At 43.0% G+C, this 22,214-nt stretch overlaps 1 protein-coding gene across 6 annotated transcripts in view; it reads left to right on the forward strand.

The window, feature by feature from the left end:
- Positions 1-22,214, forward strand: part of TMEM178B (transmembrane protein 178B) — a 230,623-nt gene that overhangs the window by 177,658 nt on the left and 30,751 nt on the right. For all 6 annotated transcript variants that reach the window (XR_010831914.1, XR_010831913.1, XM_066998206.1 and 3 more), the window contains exon 3: positions 11,004-11,141. Coding sequence is in view for 4 of the 6 variants with exons in the window: in XM_066998206.1 (XP_066854307.1) it covers positions 11,004-11,141 (138 nt within the window). In the remaining 2 variants the exon portion in view is untranslated. The remainder of the gene's footprint in view (positions 1-11,003; positions 11,142-22,214) is intronic.

The following is a 22,214-nucleotide window of genomic DNA, read 5'->3' on the forward strand; positions in this document are numbered from 1 at the left end:
GCCAGGATTTTGGACTGCAGCTTGCAGCCAGCACCAACCTGACCTAAATTCAGACCAGTGACCTCAAGGTGAAATCCAACAGAATCTGTAGCTGAGCCTCTGGGGCACCACTCTTCATTTTCTCCTGATTACTCCCTTTCTGACACAGCAGAAAAGGCCGTTTAGGTGGCCTACAATGTAGTGCTGGGGGGGTAGTACATTCCTGACCTTTTCTGTAGTAATGCTCTTGAAAATGAGGCGGAAAAAAAGGGAATGAATATTAATAATCGGATTGTCCCGGGGACTTTTCACTGGAGACGAAGCCCATTGTGTAGTGGAATTAGAGCGCGCACCACACGCAGGTGCCTCTTTGTTGCTCCCTGAATGTTGCTGGTAGGTGAAATTTAATTTAATCACTCATGACAAAAAAAAAATAAAAAAATAAAAAATAAAAATGGAGATTTGGTGGCCTCCAATGGACAGAGGCGGTGAGAGGCCCCTCTCGCACGAGGCAGGAGCTTCCCTGCTCCCCCCACACTCCTGCCCTTCGCTCTGTACGTGAGGTGATGGCCAACACGTGGGAGCCTTGGGAGCAGGGCACTAGCACACAGCAAGGCCGAGCCTCGGGAGGGCATGACATGAAACATTGGTCAGTGTGTGGACGTCTCCTCTTGCCCCAGGTCTTCTCTGCAACCCCTGTGAGGGCGGCCTCCCCAAACCCCACTGACTGCTCGGCGGTGAGCTCTCCGGCTGAGGCAGCTCAGTTTAACGCCAGAGGTAGCAGCCGCGCTTATGTGGCTTTGTGGAGGTGCATGGCTCTGTTTGCTAGGTGCTGCCCAGAAGGGACAGAGGTGTCTGACAAAATTGCTGAAGGTCTGATTCTCCAGCAGGGACTGAGGAAGGTGGTGATGTCCCCAGTGACATGGGCATCGCAGCCCTTCGGGCTTGCTGCCACAGCACCAGGCCGCAGAGGGCCCTCCGGGCCCCGTCCCTGGCAGCAGGCTGGGCTGCCTCCTTCAGGCTCCAGAGGCCCTCCGGCAGAAAATCTGAGCTCAAAACTGGAGTTTTGAGCAATTAGCAGCCATTCCCCCACCTCCTTCTCGTGCCAAGCGGAATTTTAATGTACTTCCAACTTCTCTTTTTAGCACGCACAAAGAAAAAAGAAAAAAATTAATAATCATCTATAAGAGAAGTTCTTTTCAGACAAATGGAGAAGCATTCAATGCTGATATATATTTTCCCCCTTTTCAATGGTATCTATTTAAATGCAGATTTTCTGGTTTCCTATGTGGAGCCTGGAAGAAACGCCTTTCAATTTAAATGTTAATAGAAGAGTAAACTTCAAAATCAGAATTTCTCCATAAGGGAGTATTTTCTCATAGCTTTAAATGTCTTTCTGTATCTCTTCCCTCCTTCTCCCCAATCCTCTTTCCTCTCTTCCCAGCCCCTAGCCCGGCTTCACTTGCATTAAACACTCTTTTTTAAAAACCAAGAATACACCTTTTAGAGTTCCTGAATTAAAACGTTTAATGCCGGGGTCTGTGGAATGAGTAAGTTTGAGCGGAGTGCTGGGGCACTGAGAAAGCAGAGGTATCATCCCTCCACCTCCAGCCTTTTTCATCCCAGACAATTATCAAACGTGCTGCTCTGTATGCTTTATGATGGGATTATTCTCAGGCTTGTGCTGCGTAATATTGCACCAGAGGTTGGGACAGGGGACAGAAAAAGCTTTAGGATAATGTTTTAGTCACTCCTGAATGTGAGCAAGGTTTTGGTGGTGGGGTGGGTTGGGCAGCAGGGGAGGGAAGTCAAATGCAGCAAGAAGGTGGTAAAACAGGGGAGGTCTTAGCAAGTCTCTCTCTGTATTACATCTCCTGCTCCTCTTGTGGTCCTCTCTTGTGGACCTCCAGCCTCATTTATCTTCAGGATGAGCTTAGGCTAAATCTGTGTTTTACAAAAGGCTCTTAACACTGCCTGATGATGGGATTTTACATACAGTTGTTTCTTGCTTCCTGTCACACCCCATTTGTCATCTTTAATACAAACTTTCCTTCAATTTTCCTAATCACTCTCTTCCATTCTCCATCTGTTATTTGTCCTCTCTTCTCACTGAAAGAAAAAAGGGGACAAGATGTGTTTCCATTTCTTCTACCTCCTTCTGGCCACCTTTGCAAGAAGTGGTTCAAGAGATTCTAACTGAAGCTTAAATTTAAGTGCAATTTTGAAAATTTTAGTTTAGTGAAGGAATTCCTTCCAAAGATGAGACCCCATCCTCGTGGGAGCCAGCACTGTGATGTGGTAGCATAGCTTTTCCATTTGTTCTGCCCACTTCCAGTGCTGCTGCATTGGCTGGAGCAGTCACTGCTGAGTTGGACGCATAGATAATCCAGTGGTGACTGGCACATAAAAAGCCATGTAACGGGGCAAAGTGTGCTCCCTGTGGAAGCAGGCTTCTGTAAACTAGACAATAAAGCCATGACTATATATAATAGGGTATAGAGCTTCCTGTATCCAGATTATTTTTACACAACTGTTACTGTACTCTGTACATCATTATTATCTGAATGCCTCTGAAAAAAAGTGGTGAATCAGCCTGCATGGCACCTCTGGGAGATGGGAGAAAGTCTGATTTTCAGAGAAAAGCTTTGGAACACCCAACCCTGCCACATATTTCAAGGAAAACAGCTCTCTGAGCACTTCACACAGATGCACAGTCCTTTGCAGGTAGGCATGCTGGAGAGACAACTTGTCCCAAGTGTCTCTAGGTCTCACGGCTCTGATCTGATGAAGTCCCCCAGTTCGTTTTGAAATTGAGCAGAAGGCATTTTATTATGTGTGCCTGAAATTCTTCAACACTTGCATAATCCATGAGAGCTGTGTAATGAAAAGGCTCTTGGCATGACTCAGGCTGGGAAATGTTTGCTTTGTGTGGCCTCACCTAGCAGGAGCAGGAAGGATTAAAGTTATAAATATGCAGAAGGATGGCCAAAAATGCAGATGCCTCAGAGTTTCTTCCCTATTTCTGAGGAATGAAGAAGGGAGAGGAAGGATGAAAGGGTTGACTGGTCAAATTGCAAATGTACTCTGCTGGGACCGAAGCTTGGAAATGTTCCTAGATGATCACATATTGCAGTGCTAAAATTCTGGATAGTAAATCTGGAGAGAGAAAGACTATTTGAAATCGGCTCTTGAACATCTCTGGTTAAGTGGAAATCATCAACTTTAGGTACTTTCTGAAAAGGAAAAAAAAAAAAAAGAAGAAGAAAAAAAAGGAGGAGAGGGAAGGAATGGCATGATTTGGGTTAGGGTGGAATGGAATGGAATGGAATGGAATGGAATGGAATGGAATGGAATGGAATGGAATGGAATGGAATGGAATGGAATAGAATAGAATAGAATAGAATAGAATAGAATAGAATAGAATAGAATAGAATAGAATAGAATAGAATAGAATAGAATAGAATAGAATAGAATAGAATAGAATAGAATAGAATAGAATAGAATAGAATAGAATAGAATAGAATAGAATAGAATAGAATAGAATAGAATAGAATAATGCTTTGGCAGAGGCTTAGCTGTGCTGAGCCCACTACATCAGGGGTTATAAGGGCAAAGCTTATGTTTCCTTCCCAGCCTGCTGTCACTCAGAGATGAGTAGCAACATAGCAGATAATAAAAAATCCCTTTTCCTCTCTGACCAAATGTTCTTTTTCAGAAGAAGGGGAAGAAAGATTGGAGCTAAAGGCTGAACCATTCTACATGATGATATTCACAGCTGTCTTTCTCCAAAGACCTAACATAAATTTTCTGTCTTCTACAGTAAACCTCTACATCGGATCAGAACTGCATCTAATGCGTTAAAATTCCATTGTATAAAAGCCTCCTTTACACATCCACCTCTCTAATATCCATATCATAAAGTTTCTTGAATACAAATCCATCTTTTCAGCCTCATACAAGACACTTTTTCTCACCTATCTTTTTTCACCAGCACTTAAACAAGGTTTGTCTCCTTCTTTCTCTACTGCCTCCTTAAATCTCTCTCCTATTATCTAGTGGTTCTCTTTTGTCTTCTCTCTGCTCTGCACAAGCAAAAAGCAAGAGTAAGGTCAGGGCTTGATATTCAAGCTCCAGATGGTGCTTTCAGCCACTGCAGAATTTCTTAGACTTCTGTAGTTACCCCAAATGCCGGAGGAATTGCTTTCAGAAAGTACCACACTGTGTGACTTGGTTTGGGATGTCCCCTCCCTCTCCGGTGCTTCATGAGAAGGTTCACTGGGGACTAGAAATTGCACAGCCATGTGGGGGTTGCTGTCTCAGCACGAATCTCTGAAGGCGTCAGCCTTTGAACAAGACAGGACTCCATTCTCCCTCCGATGAACTGCTCACCCAACTCTGAAGTCACTGGGATTTCTTACGAATGAAGGCAGGCTGAAGTGCCAGCAGCACGCAGCTGGCACCAACCTTTTGTGATTGTTTCTGTCTTAAATAACTATAAAATGCTTAAGAACTCTGATGGAGGAAATCCAGACAGATTGTCTGTCCTGACAAGAACAAATCATGTGTCAGGATGTCCATTCTACATCCTGTCCTGAGTAACACGTTGACTAGTGGCGACCACAGCCAGGGACAAGTGTCTGTGAAGTTTCTTATTGACATTTCCATATAGGTGGGTTCATACATGCTGGTAGCCAAACGATTTATCACACAAAAAACTCTATTCCAGAGAAGGGGATGGGATTTTCTGGTTTAGGAGAAATTATACGTATATCTTAGTTTGTGAAACAAAGGCTCACCGAAGTCCTTTGGAGTATCAATAGTTAGATATTTATTTATTTATTTTTGTGAGGACCTTCTGCTGCTCTTTCTCTCATTTTTGAGGGTTGTGTTTTAGTGTATGTGTTTGTGACATGTATTTCTGAATCACTGTGGTGGAGAGTACATGCATATACTGTTACTTCTGTTGAAGTGGGTCATATTCATTGTGATGGCGTTACAGTAATCTTCAAACTGGAGACTGGGTTGCCACAAAATTCAGGAGAAGCACTCAGAGATTTTAACTGAGTCTCAGGTAGACTAATACATATTTCTTTTCTTATCTCTCCATTCCTGAAGTGGAAAGAAAAGATTAAAACCTCACCCTCCACTTGCCAACCTCATCCAAAATACCATCTTAAGCTGTGTGGAGAGAATCATGAGAGCCAGAAGATGCCACTCAAAATCATCTGCATTGATACTCACTTCTTCATGGTAGCTGGGAGCTGCTAGGTTTCGTTTTCAGTAAAAGACACACCTGTCCAATTATGCATCTTGACCCTCCTGTGTTATTGGGGTGAGGTGAGAGGAGGGATGATGTCAGATAAAGGTACCACTGTGCAGCTGAATCTATGTAAGAGAAGTCATTTAAACAAAACCTAGTGAAAGCTGGTTCTTAAACAATTTTCTATACATACATTCACTTAGAAAAAGATGATAAGGGAGTGATTTAGACTCTTTTTAAGTACAAATGTGTTTAAACCCACAACGGTAAAGAGAGATGAGAATGAATCTAGTATAGGATCTACTATAGTGCTTTGATCTAGTATGGATCAAAGTATGATCTAGTATAGATATAAGTATGACCTAATATAGATCAAGATCTAGTATACATCTAAGTGCAATGAAGGATTATGCTAAAGGATAATGCTACCCCAGTCTATTTCTACTTGATATGATATTATATCCTGGTATTTGGTCCTAGAGGGGCACTGAAATACATTAGTGATTTCCTTTTCAGTTTCTCCTTTTGATGTGACACCTCAGGAAAGGGTGATGCTGTACCCTGAATGTCCCCTAAGGTGTTGCAGGTATTCTGGATACAGACTGCCTTGATCCTTAGTCCTTATGGACCTTTCTGTATTGGTAGAAGGGAGATGTAGGGTGGACATTCTGAAAAGCTGTTTGCAGCAGTATTGCACTTTCTAACGCTCTGATAACAAGCTCTGTACTTTGATCTGGTAGCAAACACTTGAGAACAAGCAGTTCTGAAAGCAAGAGCAGTGCTGTGTGGTTAAAGGGCTGGCCAGAAATTGTGGTAATATAGATTCAATTATATGCTCCTCCACAAACTTTCCGTGTAGTCATGGGCAGGTTGATTATTCTCATCTTGTCTCAATTTCCCCATCTTTCACAAGAGGCTCATATTTTCCTTTCTCTATGTGTTGAGAGAAAATAAATGCCTAATATTTTTGGAGTATTAAACTCCTCTGTGGAGAAGAAGATAGATATCAATAGGGGGACCGAGCCCTTGCTTTGGAAAGATGACTTGCAATTTCAAAGAATAGGGCAGAACATCAGAAGTCAAAAAGGCATATTGAAATTTTCAAGAAGCAACACTGATTCAGAACATGTTCTGTTTGCAGCTGCTGGGGTGTGAAACTTCTTCCATGATGTGACAACCAGCATGAAATACTTTATTGCTCATAACAAATACAGATGGACAGATATCAGGGTGAAATGAAGGGCAGGGGCATTTGCAAACTGACAGAGTGAACCTTCTCCACATGCTGCTTGGAAATAAGCAGATCTTAATCGGCTCTTCTGCCTTTCATTATCTTCAGAAAACCTTTACAGTTAATATTCTCCAGTGGAAGACTAAAATGCTTTTAGGAAACACATGTTGTTTTATGAGACTCTTTCTTTATTTTAAGGGGGTTGTCTAAAATGTTTCTCCTTTCATCACGATTCATGGAGCTTGTGCCTTTCAAGCTTACCATTTTAGTTTCAGTCATGGGAATTGGATTATTTCATCTGCTGTCCCTTCTCCAGTGTTACTAATCAAGAAATTTGTTGTTTCTGGCCTACTTGAACATGATGCCTGAATTTCTGGCCTGAGGATCCACATTGGTTTTGAGTCAGGATTGAGTTCCCTGCCTGCTACACACGGCAGCACCTGTGGCAGTGCTAGGCGTGGAAAATACCCCCAAGGGGAAGATATTCACACTTAACTTTTAGTCTGTTAATGTAAAAAAATAGAATGGGATGAAGAAGGTGTCTCTGAAACATGAGTAGAAAGCTAAGATTGTACTTTCACTCACAAGCGATGGGGCTGTCTAAGTCTATGTAGCAAATCATTGAGACTACTGGCCAAACAGGCATGGCACTGAGTCAGTTTCTACACTATAGGTCCTACAGAACAAGCAGTGCAATACCCTTCTTACCTGCACCATGTAGCCACATTCCTAAAGGTTTGGCTTACTAGATGGTGGAGAGGGAGGATTCACAGTACTGCTGCAGCCTGTGCACTTTGCTACAGTGTGAGGATGCTGGATAGATAACCAGGAGGGCATCAGCTGTAGAACCAGCTAAGCAGTGCACATGAGTGAGCTAAGGTAAGGTATGTCTGCTGTTGCAGCTTCCATTTAGCTGTATAAAATTCAACAATGCATTCTTCTGGTACAATCACTCCTTCAGTTGATTGGGATTGTCATGCCATCATCCTGAGATTCTGCAGTTACTCAGAGAGGTTTTCCAAGAAAGAAAGAGTGTGAGAATCCTACATTTCATTAACTAAAAATAATACTAATAATAAAGAAAAATAAAAAATCAGACTCAGGATGTGCTCAGATGTTACAAAGTAGTGTTACACGACCAAAGCTTGACCCTGTTTACCTTTGCAGGATATGTATTCAGAAAAAGTCTTATCAGTGCCAATCAAATTCAGACAAAAAAAATAATCACATTTTCCTGATGAGCTGTTGTTTATTTATGTGGCACCCCTTGCTCCTAAATTAGCAGAGAGAATTTATATATTGCCTCAAGTATACAATGCAAATCTTTGCTTTTCGGCTGTTCTTTCCTTGTCAAGCACCATGCCAACAGAACAATAATCGTAAAAAATACAATTAACATGGGTTTGTGTCCAGAGGACAGGAGTTTCTATTCCCTGCCCTTCTCCTTACTAAATAGCCTGAGCTTGTTGATCTGCTGTTGCAACGCATTATATATGTTAAATATTTTCCCACAAAAGAATCACTTTGCACAGACTCGTTCCCAGCACAGACATCAGCATCGTGCTGGCTCGGACAGGTGAGCAGCACTGGGAAGATGCTGCTGGACAAGCACAGGCTGTTTGTGAAACCATATTTCAGTCCCTTTCTTAGCTCTGCCATTTGCAAGGGCTGCCTTCAAGGAAGTTTATGACAAGACAAAAACCAAGATGTTTTTGAACAGAAAAGAAAGATTATATTTTATTTGTTTTAAATAGACCCTTATGGATGGGCTTGTGAGGAACTGCAATTGGCTCAAGCAGCGGTATTCTTAAACTGAGCCCACTAAACTTGCAAGAACTAGGGTTTCTTAAAGAAGTGTGATTTTAAATGTTTTTATGGGTGGTATTAACTGTCAATCAGAGGTTATGTTTTTTATTTTTTTCAAGAGTGTGAGCCCAGAATTAAGATGCTGATGGATTTTGCTGTGTTGTTAGAAAGGGAATTTCAGGCTCCGTCAGGAAGAAAGGTCTAGTGAAACAAACCTCAAAAATCGCATCTAGAAATCTTGGTCCTGCTATTTGAACTATTCTGTTCAACGGCAAAACTCAAAGTCATTTTAGTGGGATGGAAACCATTCCTTGGTTTGTTGTATGGGATACTTGTATGGGGATACTTGTGATCCCCTCTGGGACCTGTGAGAACCAGCTCCATCAGTTTGTTATTGGGATAGACCTGAGGAGTTACTGACATCTCACAGCTGAATAAAACTATTTAAATTCAGCTCATTAAAAGCAGGTTGTTAGAGTATGTTTCCATTAGGACAAGCAAGTGCTGTTACCCAGAGTCAGCAGTCACCAGTTAGAACGGACAGGCTTTGCTGAGCTGACACAGACAGCTGTGCAGCGGCGCTGAAATGTGTTTTGCTGTTATTGAAGATGACATAGGAAACAGTAAACATTTTAAGTTTTCATCTGTCTTTCAAATTGAGCCCAGGCCTTTATGGGCTACAAAGTACAAAGACACTCTGCCATCAAAAATGCTTACTAACGTTTACTGCTTGCTTTAGGAAGCCCTCTGAGAAATTCCCAAGGAACAGACCGGCACTGCCTGTGGGAAGTAGGAATTTCTGTAGGAAATGCTTTTTTTTTTTTTTAATTTTTATTTTTCCTGCACCAGACCTACTTGAACATATTAAAATGCTTTGTGGGGAGTTTTTGTTTGATTTTGGTGGGATGATCACGAACCCTAAGATAAAAAGATGACTTAAAGACATATATGTAGTTAAAAGGGCGCTGGTCACTGATGGGCTGAAGGCCTGGTCATCTTTACGTTGTCAGAGAGAGACCTTGTAAAAATCAGTGACAATCTACCAGAACTTGTAACCTCAAGGGAGGAATTGTGTTCTGCAACTTGATCTTGGGTAAGTAATGCTACAGTGAACACAGCCCTGAGGAAGCAGTCATTCACTGAATCAAATTATTCTGTTCCAACGTGCCTATAGGCCTTGCAGACTCTTAAAGTTTTTGGTTTAGGAATTTTATAAATCTCTGGTTATGACACTTTATTGTTGTTCACAAGTTTCACTGAACCTGCACTACTGGTATTGGTGGTCCTTCTGACCCACTGTAGAAAAAGGACCAAAAATAACAGAAGCTGAGAAGCAGTCAAAGACCAGCCAAGGAGAAAAGCTGCTGTAGAGGCTGGTGGCTGTTTCACTGCTTTCAATTTGTCCTCCCTCTGTCACAAGCATTCTGTTTCTTGAGAGAAAATGAAATTGCTATGCAAATAAAATTTGCTTCCAGAAGGAAACAAATTTTTGGAGAGCTGACTTGGCTGGAATTTTCTCTGCACACACACTCTTGACATATCAGTGCTTAAACTTTGTATACATGCATGAGGAGGGACAGGGAACAGTCAAATGTTAGTGAAGATGTCTCCATCTGTTCCATTATTCGAGCATGTAAAGATGCTTGTCAGCTCTCATAGTCCTTGCTCCTTTTTCCAGGTGGTCTCCGTGCTCAGATTTCACATCAGAAACAGCAGTGAAGTTTTTTTCTAGCATATGTAGGAGTAGGGATCCCAGTAGTCCCATCCTTTTTGCAGAAAGCAAATACGGGATTCAGCAAAGGCTTAATTTATAGGTTCTTTACATTAGATCTTGAGGATCTTTGCCCTTTATTTTTGAAATAAATACAGGTCAACCCCAGACCACATCTGGTTCTTTGTCCCCACGTGCAGAGCACAAAATACTTCACTTCAACCTTGTGCTCTCCTGCTACTCTCGGTGCTCCCTGGAGCACTCAAAAATGTCCTTACCAAAAATCATCTGACAAGGTCACCATCTAGATATAAGAGAGGGCAATAAAGTGCCCTATGCCCCAGCCATGTGTGTGCAGTGCGTTTCTTGTCTCTGACTCCAGAGTATCTGTGCACCTCACCATCCTGAAGGTCCTGGCTTTCACTGACAACACTACTGGACAGCAAGGAGCTCAGCCCCATCCTGCACATGGGGAACTGTGTCCCAGAGGGGCTTGGTGACTGGTCCAAGATCTCCCAGGGAGTCAGATCCAAGGTGAATCCCCAGTCGTGTCTGCGCTGGAGTAAAGTCCAGAGACTGCTTTGCACATCAGTTTGAGCAGGTACATCTGTTGGATGCAGTGTAGCAATGGATGGACATGTGAAGGCAGGATTTAAACAGGCTGTGCTAGCACCCAGAGACTAAAGTTGTTAACATTGTGCTGAGGCCATTTTACAACTTTTAATTCCTGAGAAAGTTGTCACAAGTCCCTTGGGTGTATCTGCACTGAGCTTCATTGTGTGGTGAAATGGTCACCTGCTCGCCCTCCCCAGCCCAAGCTAGCATCCTAATCTAAGGGTTGTCCTCCCTCTTGACCATCCTTACATAAACCATCTTGTGCCAACACACACTGAAGAGCTGGCAGTTTGGTAGCATTTTGGATCAAGACTGTCAGGAAGTCGTGATGATGGTTTTTTTTCTCACTGTTTTTTATCACTGTTCACAAGCACGCTGTTTTTCTGTCTTCCCCACTGCAGATCTGCGCAGGATGACAGCTGGCTTCATGGGCATGGCCGTGGCCATCATCCTGTTTGGATGGATTATCGGGGTGCTGGGGTGCTGCTGGGATCGAGGCCTTATGCAGTATGTGGCGGGGCTTCTCTTCCTCATGGGAGGTAAGGATGTTGGCGTCTGAAGAAATGTGTTCTTTTCCTTGCTGTTTTCATGTTCCTTCTTTCCACATGTCCCTCCTTTGTCAATGAAAACATGTTTTCAGAGTTGTTTTAGGTGATCTGGACTTGGTTTCGTGCTGAGCTCCTTCTGGTGTATGTCAAGAATAGTAACAGTATTTACATGTTACTTCTGTCACAAAACAGCATTCATAACTCAGAGGACTGGAAAAGGCCTTCTGAGTTGTTGAGACTACTTCCCTGTTGACACAAGTAACACTGTCACAGAATCTCCTCTCCCTTACATGCTATCAGCTTAATAAGTTTAGTGCTAAAAATCTGAAGATGAGGCAAATGTTATTTCCACTACTATCCTATTGCATTGTGAGAGACTTTGCTTTGATATCTGGAAACCGTGCTCAGAGTTTTAACTTGTATTTATTCCCAGTCAGTGGTCCTAGAGTCAAATACAACCTTTGGTTTAAGTTCTCTGATATATCTATGAAGAGCAGTGGTATCCTCTCAGCTTTCCTTTTCCTACCCTAAATACAAATTTCCTGCCCCTGTAGACTTCCCTCTGTGAGCCCAGTTATCAGTCCAGCAGCCCTTTCTGCCACCAGTTCTTGGCTGTACTTGCCTCTCAGATGTAGATGAGAAGGGTCACTCCCGAATAAGTCTGGTCAATGTACAGGGGCACGAAGGTTCCCTTGCTGTACTGGAAATCCCTTGCCTGACGTATTTTATGATTGTATTAGCCCTTTTCATGCTGTGTCACACCAGAGACCCACAGTCATCCTTCAGTTGGATAATACATCCAGGCCTTTCTCCTCCTTTGTAATTTCCTACTGCTCAGCTCCCAATTTACAGCAGAGATTCCGTTTATTAGTCCCTAGACACATGCTCTGGCACTCCATGCTTTTGAGCTTCTTCCCGTCTCGACTACACCAGCCCTCGGGGTCATCCAATATTTCCTGTGCAAAGCTCCAGCCTTCCTTACTGCAGATGCCATCCCACTGTCTGTCACCAGCAGGCTTCATGGCACGCAGTTACTTTAAACGAAGGCTGTGAGAGTTAAGTCCCAAACACAGCACTGGCTGAACATCTCAAATTGAATAGCATTGCTTCCGTTCTCTGATCGCTTCTCTGCTGGTGGTTTTTGTTTGGCTGGGTCCTTGCCCTCCCTTCAATGCGTTGGGTCACTTGTTCACCTGTACGGTGGTGTGGCACAGCTACGAGTGTGAGATACAGGGAAGCGCGTGTAGACCCAGAAGAGGAGCTGAGTGCTCAGATAACGAGTGTTTATGTTCCAGTGCTGTTGGTGCTGGTGAGATAGACGCTGGCTGTCTCAGTGCCCACAAACATATTTGGAGTCTGCTAGTACCTTTTGCAGGAAAACGCTGGTCTATCCGCGGATGGCTGCAAATGGTTTGTTGTGGGTGTTCGATACTCTATGGGCAATGGGTCTGCCAAATTAGATCAGTATTTCTTAAGTAATTAAAGGCTTAATTTGTATGTGTTACTATAATATGCTCAGATATCTGTGTGGTATTTAACTCACTAAAGCATGGCATTCAGATTAAAACATTAGAAGTACACTAAATAAGTGCTAAATAAATACACTCATTAGAAACTAGCTAAGTCTTATTTATTAATTACCAGTGTATATGGGGGAGTTTCTAGTGAAGAATTTTATTCTGAAGGATGGCTGATAAAAGTTTTCAGGTGAAACAAGACTCAGTGTGACCATACACAATGAGATGGGTCACTCATAACTTTACAAAGTTATCTTCTGGTATGCTCAAACCATAGACATTTCAGTGGGGACAGATATGGGGTCATGCAGCTGGGAATAAAACGTGTCAGTCAGCTTTGCAGAATGAGAGGCTGCCTCCTGGAAAGCAGCAACCCTGAGAAGGTCTCTGGGATCCCCGTTGCTGGGATCATCCAGCTTCACGGGAGCTCTCGGTGCCACATGGCTGCTAAATGTGCCAGTTCATCCCTTAGATGTCTTGATGAGAATATGCAATAACAGCACAAAGTGGGATTATCTCTGGGCAAGACAAAACTATTCCTGGTGTCCTTAATGAGGAAGGACATGGAAAAGTTGGGAGAGGATTGCAGAAGAGCTACAACAATGACTCCAGGACTGGAAAACAAGAACACAGCATGCCACAAAAAGCCAATTGCTTGAAAATGTTAAACAGAAGGTTTATAATTGACTTGAACACAAAGTGGAAGTACCTATGCAAGGAGAAGCCATCTGATAGTAGCATGCTCTTTGACTGAGTAGACAAAACAATAACAAGATCTAGCAGTTGGGAGCTGAAACTAATTGAATTGAGAGGCAGCAGATTATTTTATCTGCCAAATTCTGTCAAGATGTGTGATATTTTTAATAAAGATGTGTTGGGAGATCAACCATGTTTTCTGCTCCAAGCAGAGGCATGTGGATCAGGGCTACAAAAGGTTATTATCTTTGTTGCACGTCAGTGGCAGCTGCTACACCTTTCCTGATTTCTCTTAACAGCAAATATGTGTGAAGTAACATCTAGAAAATGAAGCAGCCAGTTAATAAAATACACAATTAAAGCTATCTAATCTGAAAGTCAGTCGCTATCAGTGTTTTCCTGGTGTGTCACAAGTTACATAGGCATTCCTTCTACAGCCAGTAAGTCTGATTTGAACCTTTTTATTGATGGACAGTGTTTGAAGACAACTCTGTTACTTCTGTCATCACAGAAGTGCTGTCAAGGTATCATCCCATCAGTCCTCAAAATGCTTGAAGCCAGAGTGCCTCTTAGTTCTGTTTAGCTTTATTTTTCTGGTCCAATAGGGGGAAAAATGCTCTGGGAGGCTTATGACGTCCAACCTCACTGTAAATGACAGGTTAAGGTGGTAGCTATAATCAGTATAACTTTCCCTTCCATTTGCATTTCTGCTTGTTTAGGCTCTGTTTATAGCATTTGTTCTGTTTTAATTTCCAGACAAACAGCTCTTCTGTAATGATCTCAGGGTTAAACATTTCCTAGCTTAAGATATCTGTGGGTTTGGTCCCTTATTGCCCATAATTCTTTCAACAGGAAATCTCAGTGGAGCACTGAGAAGTGTGCTGTGATAATCTGACAAGACCAGACATGGTTTCCTTGGACCTCTGGTTCTTTATTATATTTACGGAACAGTCTTCTTGCTAGCCCATGTGGCAGTGCCTAATAAGGACTTGCTTTACTATGCTTGATCTAATTTCTCAAGCAAATGGCTGAAATAAGTCATTTGTGAAATGCAGGCCCTTATCTGGTATTAGTTCATCTGGAATCCAGCACATGTAAACTGTGATTTAGAGTGTGTTTTACACTGTTATTCAGCATGTTTTGTAACAAGTTAAAATTATTAATAATTCATCTTTCCTGTTTAGTCCAACTGTATCTGTATCAACAGCAATCACAGAGCTCTTATGGCTTCCAAAGTTCTTTTGCATAATTCTCTGTATTTATTGTAGGATTTGTGCTTGGATTTCTTATCTCGAGTGACAACATTTGCGGGACCACAGTACGATTTTTTTTTAGTGCCTCCTCTTGCACATAGCCAGATGGATACAGCAAGCTATGCTTAGTATTTTTGACCTCATTTTGCACAGTGGTACGATTACATAGTTTCCTGTACCCTGAGTTGCACTGTCTGTTGTAGTTTCATTTCTGAGTTGTCAGGATGACTTTATCCTGCAAGGTGGAAGAGTTTCTCTTGTGGCGATCTCCATGTGGTACTGTGCTCTTGTGTTTTGCTAGGATTGGTTCATTTTATGCATCTTACTTGAGACTGTTTAATTCTATTACAGAAGTGGGTCACACTCAAAGTATACATTATTCCAAGCACATCCTCTTGCAGCTTCTTGCTTTTTCTCTACATGCAAATTATTGAAAATCTGTGCACCAGTAAAAGCTTCGTACTGGGCATGTCCTCCAGTAATTTTGCAATTTTATAATAATTTCTGTAACCTTGGAGGCATCTGTAACACTGCTTCCAAATGTCAGAGTCCTGTGGCAAACTTGATGCTTTTATGCATATCAAGTACTTAGTGATAGTCTGAAAAGGATTCAATTAAACATCTACCTGAAATGCATGCGAGGCATTTATACATTGTGTTTTGACCAAAGCATTGTTTACGTGCACCAAAAAAGCATGCCTTTGCTTTTTGAAGTCCAGGCATGACCTCCTCATCATTTCCCAAGAAGTAGTCCTCACATTTCTGGACTTTGAGAAGTTCTTCTGAATGTATCCAAATCCTTGACCTACTTGCTTTTATTATCATGGTAAACCTGTCGATTCATTTGGTTGGTGTCTTTGCTCCCTCAGTAATAGCTAACGTTATTGCCAAGTCACGGCAAATTTCAGTTTTACTTCCAGCCCTGAAGAGTTGAGATGCTATGAACTGGCACGCTGGCAACTCTACCATGGCAAATTCCTGCGTCTTCAGTGCATCCCTCCTTTCAGTACTTCATCAAGTTGTTTAAGAACACTTCCTGTATGACGATAAGCACACAAGGTATCTGTCCATCTAGTTATGGGTTTTTCCACCTTCTCTCCAGTACATTTGTGCATAGGATCTTCTTGTTTCGGTATCTCAGATTCTGCTAGGTTGACTGTCCTTCCACAAAGCTGCAAACTCAACCTCACCCCACCTTCTGTTGTTGTACTTGCTTTACAAAATCAGCTTTTGAATGCAATCCCTGACAGCCTGCTCTTTTCCTAGTTCAGTGCGTATTTCACTTCAGCCAGCTGTTTTGAAATAACATGTTGGTTTCTTTATTCCTAGTTACGAGAGCAGGGCTGACTTTGTACCCAAATGCTCCAGAACCCTTTTCCTCCAGCAGTGTGCCCTGGCAGCCAGGAGGGCCAACCATACCCTGGGGTGCATCAGGCACGGCATTGCTAGTCGGTCGAGGGAGGTGATTGTCCCGCTCTGCTCTGCGCTGGTGCGGCCTCACCTCAAGTACTGTGTGCAGTTCTGGGCACCACAGTACAGAAAGGACATTAAACTGTTGGAGAGTGTCCAGAGGAGGGCGACGAAGATGGTGAAGGGCCTAGAGGGGAAGACATATGAGGAGCGGCTGAGGTCACTGGGCCTGTTCAGCCTGGAGAAGAGGAGGCTGAGGGGGGACCTCATCGCAGTCTACAACTTCCTCGCGAGGGGGAGTGGAGAGGCAGGTGACCTATTCTCCGTTATCACCAGTGACGGGACCCGCGGGAACGGTGTTAAGCTGAGGCAGGGGAAGTTTAGGCTGGACATCAGGAAGAGGTTCTTCACCGAAAGGGTGGTTGCACACTGGAACAGGCTCCCCAGGGAAGTAGTCACTGCACCAAGCCTGTCTGAATTTAAGAAGAGATTGGACTGTGCACGTAGTCACATGGTCTAAACTTTTGGGCAGACCTGTGCGGTGCCAGGAGTTGGACTTGATGGTCCTTATGGGTCCCTTCCAACTCGGGATATTCTATGATTCTATGATTCTGTGATTCCTCATCAATGCCTGCCTGCCATGGGGAGTGTGGGGTGGCAGGACAGCCCCATGGGGGCACTGTCTTGGCAATGGTCGCACCCTCCCCTGCCCACCATGGTGCAGGTCCCTCCTGAAATGCTGTCCCTTGCTCCAGCTGGAAATATAAAATGGTGCCTCTAATATCTTTTTTTCCAGTACTTGCTTCAGCACAGAATTATCCCTGACCAAATTACATCCCTGGCAAGAGCTACATCACTTGCCTTTGTAAATGTATTAAAAGACCCACAAAGAGTGACGTTTTATCAGCCTTATCAGAGCTCTGTCCTTCAGCTGCACACTCATGTATTTTGCCTTTGTAAGTTTGTCAGTACTGAGAACACATTTCAGTGAAATCGTTAGGTTTTTTACTGCATGCCTAACAAGGCAGCCCTTCAGGGAGAGACTTCTGCATTGTCTTATTTTGTTCCAAATTTACTGCAAATAAATGCAATAAATCATCTCTGCCCTTGTTTGCTCTTTTACCTGTTCTCTTTACTCTTTTCTCTTGTCTCTGCCAGTTTTGTCTTGTGCCATGCACTTTAGTATCACTTTAGGGTTTTTGCCCTATTTGCTACCCGTTTCCTTAGAGAAGCATGTTATTTTACTACCCTTGCAAATATTCATTATTCTTTGCAAAGTCAAGTATGTTTCTTGCTGTAACCTTGCTTTGAGCCAATTATAAATTTTACCATTAATAATTCAGACTCTAATTAGTCTATTTGGAAATTATTCCAGCTGCTAAATGCCCTTATTCATGTGATTTAGCTTCTCCATGCATATCTGTGATAAAATGATCTGTAGTCTCCCACAGCATTTCATTTCTTGCTTTTGCCTGGTGACATTTTTGAGTGAAATGTTGGTCTTGAGGCATCGTCTGGGAGGCTGCAATCCCCTTTCTCACCGGCACTAAAAGGCCATATTAAGCAGCTTTATGGAGTTTTTCCTCTCCGATTTTCTGTCCGAGCACTTGCTGCCAGGAACATTGGGAAGATTTTGTGTCCTCTCCTCCTCCGCCCCTGCAGTGGAAATCTGCCAGTCTGGGGGATTTGAGAGTCCTTTGCCAGCTCTGTTTCTGCTGCTCTTCTGCATTTCTTCTGACCCACCCAAGACTGCTGCTGAGAGATTGCTCTTCACAGCCTGTCCATCCTCGCAGGGCTTAGGTCAAGGTTACAAAAGCTTCCAGCCTTTTGCCGCAGCAGAGGTGAACTCCTATTCTTTCCAATGCTGGCTGCTGTGGTGGAGATAAGCAGGCAGGAAAGATGTGTGAGAGAGAAGAAAAAATAAAGTTATGCAGGTGTGCTGGCACAATTTAATGCTTATTTCAGAGACGCAGGAAAGGATGTTTATTAAAGAAATGAACAACCCGCTTACGAATGTATGAGTGCATTCTTCCCAGCCTGCCTTTATATCCTAATCCGGGGAGAAACAACCTTTTACAAATCCTTCTCATCCTCATCCCTTCTCAGAAATGTTTCCAAAATATTCCTTCTCTCACTCCAGGGGTAAATCCTGCCTGCAGACTGCTTTGTTAGCGTGGGCTGCCCACCTCCAGCGGATCGCTTGCTCTTGCCCAAGCCAGGTCATGCTTCACCGGGGTCCGTTGCAAGGCACCAGCAGGGCACAGGCACAGTTGGGGCTGTGGTGCTGGGTGGTTTGGATGCTGAGGGATGCAAACCCCATCAGAAAGGGGAGCTTCAAAACAGGGCTGGGGAGCCAGCGCGGCACAGTTGTCGGTACAGATGTGCCGCATGCATCTGTATCCTCTTTCACTCCCTGCCTCCGTGCAGAGCCTCGTCTTTAAAATCCCCAAGCCCGAGTGCTGTGCTTCCTCTGCCTGCGCTCTGCATATGTTGGTAGCTGACAACTGAGGCATCTGTGTATTTGCAGCCATGGATCGTTACCAGCTGTTGAGTCATTCGCGGCCCAAATTTAACTCACTGTACTTTGAAAATAGCACAGAGCGGTAGAAAATATGAGTATTTATTCTGCACAACTGTGGTCCTGCCATCTGAAAATAATCATTCCGCTGCTGAATAATTTAAGAAACAAAAACGTAACAATTTAATACAGCAAGTGTGAGGCAAAGCTCCGTGATTGACGTCTCCTCGGCAGTTACGAAGTACCTTCATAGCAGCTGCCAAGAGAAGGCAAAGAGAAAGATAAACAAAATGAGAAATCAAAAGGCATTCCTTGGGCTCCATCTGGAAACGTGGTCTAACAGGGAGCCTGGGATGTCTATTTCTCACTAATGATCAAGGTGTCTCCACATTCTTCTGGATGTGCACTTGTGGTGACACGACGAATCCATGACACTGAAGACTGAAGACATTTTGTGTGATCTTTTTTTTTTCTTTTCTTTCCCACTGCATTATGCCCTGAAAATCCAGTTTATTGCGCTTCTTCTCCGAAAGGAATAGCCTTATCAAGTTTACATAAAATCTTTTTTTCCGTATGGAAAGGCAAGTGCAAATGCACACGTGTATGCACAGCTGTGTGCATACAGAGCTTAAGCAGCAGCATGTGATCTCTGCTAAAACAGGGGTATACAGTTAAGTGGCTGTGATCTGAGCAGCTTGGCATAAATATAGTTTTCACAGAGACATAATACCTTTTGCCAGTTCAAAAAGTATTTATAATTCAAAAGAAGCTGGACCACTGCAAGAAATGAGATGCCGATCACATTTTAATCCTGTGGGAGACACTAAATTAGTGATGGCTGCAGAGGAACTTAATTCAGCAAAACTCCTTCAGGACCAGTGTAGGAACTTACCTAGGTGGATTGACCTCCAGATGGAGACAAAGGCTGATTTGTATCAGGAGATGTCATAAATGGGTTGTGAATCTGTGAAACAAGCCTCGGGGAGACGTGGTCAGCACCCCCTTCCCCATACCTCCCACAGCACACACGCACACTTCTGTTCCTACTTGTGCTTTTGGTTAAATATTGCATTATGTTTAAAGTGATTTAAGGCCTTGACTTGGCATGAACTTGAGTTAATGTACAGCGTTAATAGGTTTTAAATGTTTAAACCCCTCTAAGGCTCTTGGTTGTTTAAAAGGGTCAAATGCATTGCCAGGGTGCCGGGGAGGACACAGAGGAGCTGATGAAGGTCTCTGTGGACCTGCGATGAGACCCAGAGCCTGGAGCGGCCGTGCAGGCTTCGTGCCTCAGTGCCCCTCAGGCAGCAACGCCACAACGCAGAGCACATGCACAGGAAGATACTAAGAGTTAGCCTGTTCTTTAAAATGCCCTTTTCTCCTCACTTTCAGGACTTGTCAGTCTTTCTTTTGAAGCAGGTCTCTCCTACACAGCTTGTGGCATCCCTCACGAACAGGGTTGCTTGCAAGTCATGGTCTCTGTTTTCATTTTACACTGTGTTTCTCGGACCTAAGGAGTTGCTCTCCTTTTCTTGTGTATATCAAAAGCTGGACACTCGTGGATACATGCCCATATATATACAGATATATATGGACGTATGTTCAGTCCACATACATGGATAAGGCTGAAGGTGCTTCTTTGTCCTTACTTACCATTAGTAAGCATCTTTTAGAAATTAGTATCACTTCCCTGTTGAATGTTATACAATTTCCTGTTTTGACTCCAAAAATAAACACTTCGGAAATCATCCATGTAAACATAAGCCCCCCTTGCCATCTTTGGGGGTTTTAACATGGTGTCAAGGCAGCCTGTTCAGTGTTTCCTAGCTAGAAAACAGTTGCTCAGCCGACTGCAAGACAAGGTGGGACAAGGCCCACAATATATTATACTTAAAAGGCAGAGCTAGGGCACTGTGTTAAATCTTTACTTCTGGTACTTCTCTATGCTTACTGGTGCTCTGAGAACACATTTTGCTTTTATTTATTAATGCCGACACCCATTTTGAAAATGAAATAAGGGGCTCTCTGGAAACTTGAAAGATTGTCTCCTTTCACTGTATGGGCTTCTCTGTATGCCGTTGAGTACCTTCTGCTGAAATGCTCTTTTGTAATTTCAGCTTGTAATACTCCTCAAGGGGAATCACACACATCTTTGCATCTCCTACGGCATATGTTGAATAGCATATCCATGTCCTTCTTCTCACAGAAGCATACTATTTTCATTAGCTGCTAATTTTTTTCAGTGCCTGGGGAATTTTTTCAGTAGCTGAGGAATTTAGCTGATTCTTTAGGTCAATACTGACAGACCTAGCCCTGAAAAACAGGGAGCTAAGACATAACACCTCCATAAGAGAATAGGGGTGGAGTGGGAGATAGAAATGTGTTGTTGTTTATTTTAAATCAGTAACACGGCTGTACTGCAGAGTCCAGGCACTTAAAGGTGTTGTGTTTTGTTTTGTTATTTTTTAGTTGTTTTTTTTTTTTTTTTCCCTGAAAAGAATGGCACAACCGGAGAATTCATTGTCAACTCCATAGCATTTGATCTCCATGGAAACATTAGGAGCTGACTTTAAAGTCAGCCTTCAAATATGTTGGATTTTTTCCTGTGGCTCATTTTTGATGCTCCTAGATGTTCACTTGCACCCTTTGAGGGAAATGCCAACACAAGCAGTTCCAGCATCTTTGCACCTGATCACAGAAGTACATTAGCATTTAGGAGAAGGAGAGGAAAGGCTTTGGAGGTGCAGAGATCTGGTAGTCTGGATCAGAAGGCAGGGCAAGTAGTGTTTGTGCACCTATAAACTCATTGTTTTTCAGTCTTACCACGGATCAGCCTGCCTCCCTGAACTCGGTGTACAGTAAACTGAAGAGTCAGCTCACTCTGGCTTTTCAGGAAAAAAAAAAAAAAAAAAAAAAACACAATTCACATACCTGTGTTTGTTGTTTTAAAAGTCAGCTCTACTGACTTGTAATTTCTCACTCACCAGGACAGGAGATACTGATAGAAGAGTCAGTACCTTCAAGAGTTATGAGAACAAAAAACCTAGCATAGTCCGTGAAGGGCATGCAATCTTGTTTACTTCTCAGGGATGTCAGTAGGGCTTTGGGGGAGCTGACAGAAGGTGAATTAAAGTAGAAACAAAGTAGGGGAGATGGATCCGATAGGAATACAAAAGACTTCCCCACCCACAGTCCTGGAAAACAAGTTGTGTGTTATTTTAAAATTCCGTGGTTGTTCCTTATCCCTTAATAACATCACCAGGTCTTTGATCTGTTGTTGGCTTCTGAATTCCAATGGCAAGACACTTCAAGGCCAAAGGAAGACAATGAAAACAAAACTGGCATTTATTATTGGGTTGTTGTTTTTAAAAAATATATTTACTGAGTCCTTCTGCATGCCTGGCATCAAAGAAGAAAGAAGAGTGCGTAGGCAACAGAAGGTGAAATAATACTGGCATGGTTTGCTAGACAGGAAGAATTCCTTACAGAAAGAGAGGGGAGTGAATTTGTATGTGCAGCAGGTCTTGTTGTTAAATGCAGAAACTGAAGCAAGACTTAAATTCACTGTGGCTCCTTGGTTTGTCTACGTAGAAAAACAACATTCCCCTTGGACAAATCTCTGCTACGCTTACTTGGTCTAATCTGCCTGGACAGAGGAGCTCAACAGGCC

Source organism: Anser cygnoides, chromosome 1, assembly GCF_040182565.1.
Source record: "Anser cygnoides isolate HZ-2024a breed goose chromosome 1, Taihu_goose_T2T_genome, whole genome shotgun sequence".
Lineage (NCBI taxonomy): Eukaryota > Metazoa > Chordata > Aves > Anseriformes > Anatidae > Anser > Anser cygnoides.